The sequence below is a fragment of the Aphanomyces astaci genome (assembly GCF_000520075.1).
Source record: "Aphanomyces astaci strain APO3 unplaced genomic scaffold supercont1.26, whole genome shotgun sequence".
Taxonomy (NCBI): Eukaryota; Oomycota; class Saprolegniomycetes; order Saprolegniales; family Verrucalvaceae; genus Aphanomyces; species Aphanomyces astaci.
Genome location: NW_009798289.1, coordinates 92,700 through 100,882, shown reverse-complemented (window position 1 = coordinate 100,882; position 8,183 = coordinate 92,700). Strand labels below are relative to the sequence as shown.

At 49.8% G+C, this 8,183-nt stretch overlaps 3 protein-coding genes across 3 annotated transcripts in view; 2 read left to right on the top strand and 1 right to left on the bottom strand.

The window, feature by feature from the left end:
* The window catches only part of H257_10016 (hypothetical protein), a gene marked incomplete at both ends in the record, with an annotated part of 6,463 nt that extends 3,386 nt beyond the window's left edge, over nt 1–3,077 (top strand). The window contains 5 exons of the mRNA XM_009836436.1: nt 113–325; nt 1,743–2,135; nt 2,195–2,503; nt 2,570–2,754; nt 2,822–3,077. Of these exons, the coding sequence (XP_009834738.1) occupies nt 113–325; nt 1,743–2,135; nt 2,195–2,503; nt 2,570–2,754; nt 2,822–3,077 (1,356 nt within the window). The remainder of the gene's footprint in view (nt 1–112; nt 326–1,742; nt 2,136–2,194; nt 2,504–2,569; nt 2,755–2,821) is intronic.
* A 514-nt stretch (nt 3,078–3,591) lies between these two features.
* On the bottom strand, nt 3,592–5,336 carry H257_10015 (malate synthase A). The gene has a single exon (XM_009836435.1). It carries the CDS (start codon nt 5,304–5,306, stop codon nt 3,651–3,653), a length of 1,656 nt encoding a protein of 551 aa, XP_009834737.1. The 5' UTR covers nt 5,307–5,336; the 3' UTR covers nt 3,592–3,650.
* A 677-nt stretch (nt 5,337–6,013) lies between these two features.
* Nucleotides 6,014–6,577, top strand: H257_10014 (hypothetical protein). The gene has a single exon (XM_009836434.1). It carries the CDS (start codon nt 6,059–6,061, stop codon nt 6,455–6,457), a length of 399 nt encoding a protein of 132 aa, XP_009834736.1. The 5' UTR covers nt 6,014–6,058; the 3' UTR covers nt 6,458–6,577.
* Nucleotides 6,578–8,183: the final 1,606 nt, after the last annotated feature.

Here is an 8,183-nt window from a genome sequence, read left to right as displayed (position 1 = left end):
CACCAAGCAAGTGTTCAGTGGCAAGGTTGGCGTGTGGCCCTTCGTGCAGCGGTCGCCGGCGGCCCGAACAAGCAAGAACCGGCCCAAGGGGACCATTATCACGGTCCCCCAGACCGTGAACAGCGACGTGTACCTCGACGCCGTGCTGCACAAAGTTGTGCCTGCGATCAAGGCCAAGTTCCCCCGAGGACGTCTGCAGCACGGCGTTGTCGTCCAACAGGACAATGCAAGTCCACATCGGTGTGTAACGACTGACATGCTGCGAACACGGGGCGTCGAAGGCATTTCCATCGCCAACCAGCCAGCGAACAGCCCCGACTTTAATGTCTTAGACTTAGGATTTTTTGGAACTCTATTCAAAGTCTACAGCATCAAAAGTGCACTCGTACCATCGAGGAGCTAATTGATGCGGTAGAAACGGCGTTTTATGAGTTGCCAGTCGACACGCTGTCAAAGACTTTCATAACTTTCCAAAAAGTCCTGGAAAAGTCAATTGAAATTCAAGGCAGCAACGACTATAAGCTTCCACACATGAATAAGGACACGACTATTAAGAACTTGTCCTCTTTCACTGTTGAATGCAACTCGACGACGTATGAAGAGGCCTTAGTTCACTTGAGCTGTCTTCTGGGCGAAGAAATTCACCTTGAGGGCTTGGTCAATTCTCTTGAATGAGTAGTTTTCGTCGTTGAATAAAAATACAATTCTATTTGCCGACTCAGTTATACGTTTTCAGAATCCAATACAATTTTCAAGATATTCTTGAACCGCTCCCTATACTATATCCAAGTCTAAACTTTGGCACAGTCATTGTGGACCAGAGTAGTAGCCGTTTACGTTAAACGCTATTTTACAGTTCTATCCGGATTATTTACAGTTTTGACAACCCCACCGGGCGACTGTAAAATACAGCGAGATTGCAAATCGGTCAGATTTACAGTCGCGACTGTAAAATACAGTTTTGACGAATTAGCCAATAACATGCCATCAATGGATAATTTTGTCCAATTATCGGTATCATGTACCAGTAGTTGACAGCAAGCCAATTCCTAGTTAAGCGTGGATGGTTTTTCACAGACCAGCCCCTTACAATAATCACTTTCCTTTGAACAAATGGATCCTTCAAACGCGCTCGTGGCTCACACTTCACTAAACTCGTCAAGTGCATTAGCAGCCCAGCCAAAGCACAACCTTCGCTGAGCAGTGGCACAAGTTTTCATGTGTGAATGACTGAGTTTCCTTACTTCATCAATTATTCCTTACTCCATCAATTAACACATTAGAACAGTCGTCATTCTCAACCGCATCGTCCATGGTGAGTCCATGTACAGTACCTACAGTATAACGACCTTGTCCAACTGAAGCGCGGGTGAGCTTTGCACTCCATTCTGAAAATTGACTGTGAGACCGAAATCCTCAGTCCCAACATTGTCGAGCATCTTCAGACTGACTACAGTATCCAGGTGCAGGTTGGAATGACGGCCTACTATTGACTATGTAGGGCGGAAAGGTGGTCAAGGATCTCTCACAAGTGAATTCCACGTTAACACAAACTTATGCCTCCGGGTCATGCAAACTTATGCGTCAGGGTTCATTTCCGGATATCATTGTTATGCGGATTTTTTCCGTTTACCGGACTGCTGGCATCAATTTTGTTTTAAACTATGCACAGCAAACTATGCACCATTGTATACATTGTATAGAGACTTGCTTATTCGTCGAAGTATTTTCTTCCAGAGTAGGCAGATTACGTATCGGCAGAACTCAAGGCAAGCATGTCGTCCAATGGAGGCGCCTCTACGTTTGGCGTTGCCGACAAAACTCTCGCTCGGCGTCGGTACTTCCGAGAGAAGCAGCGCGCGCATCGCCGCAAGTTGAATTCTGATGGGGCGATTGTCAAAGCACAGATAGAGCACCTTCAGCCGATCCTTGATGGCCTTCAAGCCAGCATACCGCCGCCGTCCATGGCGCCGCGTGAAGCAAGCGATGGTCCTTTGTCCTGGCATTCCATTGCCATAGTGTTCAAAAGAGAAGCCCACCGGGTCTTGACGGACCGCCAGTCACTGATTACTCAAACGCAAGAGTATCAATCCCTCACGAAGGCCATGCAACGCTTTGTCATGATGAACATTCCGGTACATTTTCAGATTTCCATAGCGACACGCGAGTGAAATCATTGCGTATGTGTATGTAGTCGCCCATGTCCCGCAGCAATCATGCGTGGCACAGTGCGACGTTGGCGGCCGACCCGAGTGCTCGAAACCTGGGCAAGGAGTGGCTCACACAGCACATGTACCACAACATACACGAGCCGTTCACGTTGCTTCCTGCCGCGAGCTATCACGACGATTTTTTCAAATTTGACATTCAAGCGTCAGACGATAGCGATCCGATTACGGGCGTGGAAAGGATGCAGTTCTCGTGGCCAGGCACGGTGCAAATGTTTCGACGCCTGGTTGCGTCCAACATGTGGCCGGCAATGTTATTCAATTCCAATGACATGGCAAGTACATAGACAGATGAACGAATATGGAGGGTCAACACGTGACTGATCTTTGTGTTTGATTAGGTGGTGGAAGAGACGACACCCAACACACGCCTGTTTCGTACCATCACTCCTAAAGGCATCTTCGTGAACTCACTCCAAGGACACTTCGTCGAAGCCAACAGGTTCATCATGGTCATGCGCCAAGTCGAACACGACGAAGCCCATCTGTGTGACCCCCTCCACAAGCAGCAGCACAACATGTCGTGGTGCGTGCGTACCTCGTTCGGGGGTTGTTGTGGACGGTAGACTTAGCTTTGTTGTTGTTGCATGTAGGACCGAGGTTCGGCAGGTATCGCCAACACACATCTTGCTGCGCGTTGTGAGCCATGTGTCGCACATATTTCGACCTGGCGGCGGGTTTGTGAGTGTGGACGAGTTCGCGGCGCTGAGGGGCGTCGATGTGACGGGCATCCAAGACGACCAGAAGGACGCGTACGTGCGGCGTGAACTGATCCGACGGGAGAATTCAGATTTCGTGCCTTGGGTACAAGGATTCATGGGCTTGATGCACCAGTGCGCGACAAACTAACTGTAAGCGTTCAGATTTACTTTTATTGTCCTTTTACCCAAAATTTGGACTTTTGTGCTGATTCGCCAAATCTATCGATCGTTCGAGGCTCACACTAATTTCAGTCACACACTAATTCGATGTTGCATTGGAGTGGATTTGATTAGTGTTCTGGGTTTTGATTGGTCTATCGATTGTCTGCCGATTTGGTGATAAAGCACTAACTTCAATTTACAAGGAGTAATCGATTTGTCAATAGTAAGTCTGAAAAAGTAAAAGCTCTCACACGAATCCAACACCGTCGCTTATGTTTTGAGGCTTGTTTAAACCCCTAACGTTATTCTTAGCCTGTGCATATGACTTCATTGCACGCAGTCCAACGAGATACACATGAGGACATGGAGAGGTGTGAATACTGTATGTACATCATGTGACTTGTTCAATATGCCTACAGGGACATAACGTTACTATTACTATTATTATAATAGAGTAGTAATACAAGCACATCCTTAACACCATTCAATTCAAATCAACAAGCGTTTGTTTGCGTAGTGCACTCGTTTCATCTCCATTATACTTTTTATATAGGGGAGTTTACGCAAACGAGGTAATGTGAGGGTAGCACGGCAACGTGAGAAAGTCCTCAAAACTGTCGCTGGTAAGCGATTTCCCCACAATCTCCGCCGCGAGCTCAAACTTGTGCGGGGACGTGGTCGTGACGTGGCGGGCCACAGCCGCGTCCAAGATCTCCAACACCCACGGCTTGGTGATGACATTTTTCTCTCCATGTTCATATTCTGCCGACTGGCCGTGATGCAACCACTGCCACACTTGACTCCGCGAAATCTCGGCGGTCGCAGCATCCTCCATCTTGTTGTGCAGTGGAATGCATCCGATTCCTCGTAGCCACGCTTCCGTGTACACGAGGGCAACGTCGACGTTCTCTTCCAAACCCTGGACCGTGATGCGTCCGCCGGTCGGCACCTCCAGCAGGTCCTCCCCCTGCACGGACACGTCCTCCCCCTTCTTGGCGATCTGATGGGGCGTCGGCATGTGGGCGTCGAACACGTCCATGGCCACGCTCACAAGCCCCGGATGCGCCACCCACGTACCGTCGTGACCCGCGCGGACTTCGCGCAGCTTGTCCTCGCGCACCGCCGCCATGACGCGGTCGTTGAGGGCGGGGTCGTTCTTGACGGGGATCTGCGCAGCCATCCCGCCCATCGCGTGCGCGCCGCGGCGGTGGCACGTCTCAATGAGGAGCTTTACGTACGACGCCATGAACGGAGCCGTCATGCCGACGGCCGACCGATCCGGAAGTACATACGACGCATGGGCGCGTAACTTTTTGATGAACGAAAAGATGTAGTCCCAGCGGCCGCAGTTGAGTCCGCTCGAGTGCTCCTTGAGCTCAAACAGGATTTCGTCCATTTCGTACCCGGCCAAGAGCGTCTCGATGAGGACTGTCGCGCGAATCGTGCCGACAGGAACCGCCAAGTACTGCTGCGCAGCGACAAACACATCGTTCCAAAGCCGCGCCTCGAGGTGGCCTTCGAGCTTGGGGAGGTAGAAGTACGGCGCAGACCCGCGGAGGCGAAGCTCGTGCACGTTGTGGAAGAAGAACAGACCAAAGTCGAACAGACTGCCAGAGACGACGGCGCCACGGACCGTCATGTGCGCTTCGTCGAGATGCCACCCCCGCGGCCGGACGAGCAACGTCGCCGTCGACGCGTTCAACGCGTACTGCTTCCCCGTCCCAGGTTGCTCGTACGTGATCGTGCGACGCACTGCATCGCGGAGGTTGATCTGGCCCGACACCACCGTCGCCCACGTGGGGGCGCTCGAGTCCTCCAAGTCAGCCATGTAGCACTTGGCGCCCGAGTTGAGCCCATTGATCACCATCTTACGGTCCACTGGCCCCGTGATCTCCACGCGTCGGTCTTCTAGGTCCTTGGGAATGCTCGCAACATGCCAGTTGCCGTCACGGATGTACTTTGTTTGGGGCAGGAATGTCGGGAGAACACCTGCATCGAGCTGGGTTTGGCGTGCGACGCGATCCTGCAGCAGCGCCTGACGACGGGGTTCAAAGGTATCATGGAGGTAGGCCACGAATCGGAGCGAATCCGGGGTCAAGATCTGCGCGTACTCTTCCGTAAGATGCCCAAGCACTCGGACATCGCCAAAGGATGTCGCCATGGATGCTGGGCCGCGTGCAAATTTGGATTTGGCCCCAATAAGCCAAAACGACATCAAGCATAATTTGTCAAAATACAGTTCGATACAAAAAACGAATGTAAATTCTATGAACGAATAAAATGAACGGTGTCCCCACTGCAAGTTGACGAAACTAACTGAAACATCAAGTTCAACTTAGCTTTCGTATACAGACTGTACTATTGCTTGAAGTGATAGGTTAAGTACGCATGGTAATATTGGTTGTCATTACTCGAAGTTTCTGGCGCTTGGGAAAGAATTTACGTCATCTTTTTCAGTTATTAATAACGTTCAAGGTCTCAAGTACTGCAAAGTTAGTTATTATTAGAGGGTATTTGTTTATACAGTACAAGTACATTTAAATTTGGGCCAATAGTTGGTACTAGTACTCGATAGTTAGAGCATCTTCAACGGCGTTTTTATTTCTATTTCAATTCGAAGTTACGGATATAGAATAGAAACTCTTGCTCTATCCGGAGGGTTTGTTGCTATTTCACACGAAAATAGAAATTCTGCGGGACGAAATTTCTAAAAAGTCCGGATAGTGTTAAAATAGCAACCGTAAAAACGAAGTTTGACTTTAACCTACCAGTATGCTTTAGCAATAGGTTAGAATTTACCGTTGGAGATGCTCTTATTAATAGTATGATGTATTAATACAAGGTACCTGATGTGACTATTTCCGGTTTCATACGGATAAACCTTGTAAGGCCAGCATCACAATACAGTATGCGAAATCAAAGGTTCTTATTCACCTGGAAACTACTGGAGCGCAAAATTCGAAAGCGATGAGCTCCATCTCGTTCTTGATGCAACAGTTTGCGCGGGCCGCGCCACCGCAGCATGTGTCTGGTCGTGCCGCTCGTGGTCTCTTTGCCGGCCGCGACAAGCGATTCGGTAACAATGTGTCGTTTTCACAGCGTAAGACGCGTCGCGCTTGGAAGGTCAATGCCCAACACAAGGCGCTGTACAGCGAAGCGTTGGACGAAAAGATCCCGTTGCACGTGACTGCGCACACCCTGCGATGCGTAGATAAGGCCGGTGGCTTGGACAACTACCTCATGAGCATTACGTCGATGGCCGAGCTTGGAACGAAGGGGTCCTTGGCGCGATACCGTATCTCTGAAGCTCTGCGAAGCGCTCGATTGAACCCAGCAGGTGAAGTCGTTGAAACCGCGACGAACTAAAGGCCTGCCGGGGAATTGAAATAGTTTGTACCATGTAAACGCGATAGATATACACGTTTGGCATTGGTGCGCCTGCATTGAACGTAGCCTTGTCGAGCTCATCCTGTACGCAACACCGACCACCAACAGGTTCGAACTGAAGTGAAAAGGGCAGTTGTTCCCTGTACATTTGCTTGACCCGAAGGCGTACATTGTCGAGAGCTATCGTTTCAGTGGGGAAGAAAGAGCCTTCTCGGAGGGATTCCCGCTGGCAAGAAAGGAGTCTTATCATGATGGCTACAGTATCAAGTTTGGTATACGATGAACTTGTAGCTCTCAGTAATTACTACTCCGGAGTACGTAGCATGACATGTCGGTGGTGTCGCTTGCAGAGGTTGCGCAGGTGTACCGTGGAGGATACTGCAATTGTCTCATCTTGCAACACAGCTCGCTGGGCTTCGAAGAATTCGACGGCTCTGAACTACAAAAACGGACGTAGTTGACCATGAACGCTGCTTCATCTCCGACGCACTATAGGCTACGAATGATGTCGTGATCCCAGCTTTGAATTGCAGCTACAGTAACGTTGGAATATCATGGTCAAGTGGTTACCGTCGGCTAGAGACTCCATCGCGTGCTTTTGATTTCGTGTGAAGTCATTGGCATCCTCGTCCAGGGTCCATTTGTAAAACCGCATCGTACACTCGGAGCGCTCGGTCAGCAAAGACAACCACTGGGCCGTCCGTCGCGTCCTCAATGTTGATTTACGTGGTACTCCATCGTGGTCGAAAACTAGAGCGGTAGCGGTAGGTCACGTGGCTGTGTGGCTATACGCCTCTTTACGTTGAAACCACCAGCCGCATCCATTGACAAATGTATGTGTGTTAAGTATCCCTGAAATGGCTTGGCTCTCATTCGTGGCTATCACATAGTACCTTCTCTCCGCATACGGCATTGTCATTGAGCCGTGAGATGAATCTATCTATACCTCTCGTCATAGAATCCCATCGATGACGATGTGGAGTCGACACCTTAGATCAATCACCATACTGGTACTCTACGACAATCAGTCAACTCTCAAAGGCGGACACAAATCCACGACCAGCACAGTGGCCTTGCAAGGCATGACGATGGAGCTCAACATCTAGCAATCCCTCAATGAACACGCGTCAAAGTGTCAGTCTGATAGACGCGACAATTGCGGTGCCGCTCGATGCCTCTTCGCACATCCAAACTCTTCATCTTGGTCACGGTCGTGTCGAAATTAGTACACTATGATTGGATGATTCAAGGTTGACATCAGTGCGTCATGGCTGATTTCCTCCATTTCAGCCAATAAACTGTTACATTTTGAGAGTAGCCTTGCACCTTGATGGCACAGAATGCGCAATTTGATGTCTTGATTAAAGTATACAAGGGCCTTTTTTATCTTGAAACAAGGAAACGCGCGGCGGTGGTGCGCGAAGTATCTTGAGGTGAATGGGACGCCTTGGACTCCGTCGTGTAGGTTCGACCTCGTGGAAGTCAAACTACATGCGCCAGCCTCGGGAGGAAGGCATGAAGACAGGATACCTACATGATAGAACTCTCAGGTCTTGATGCACTTACTCGATTCCACAAGCAAACGAGAGAACAAATGATCTTTTGCTTGGAGTAGCTGGTAATTCCCTTGTATAGTGTTGAAGTGTGCAAGGTACCTGTGGGCAATACCGCCAGGTGGCCGGATGTAGGGGAATCCATTTCGAGG

Bases quoted from the DNA above. Each gene is read 5' to 3' on its own strand.
- H257_10015 (XM_009836435.1), bottom strand. From the start codon at position 5,306: ATGTCGTTTTGGCTTATTGGGGCCAAATCCAAATTTGCACGCGGCCCA.
- H257_10014 (XM_009836434.1), top strand. From the start codon at position 6,059: ATGAGCTCCATCTCGTTCTTGATGCAACAGTTTGCGCGGGCCGCGCCA.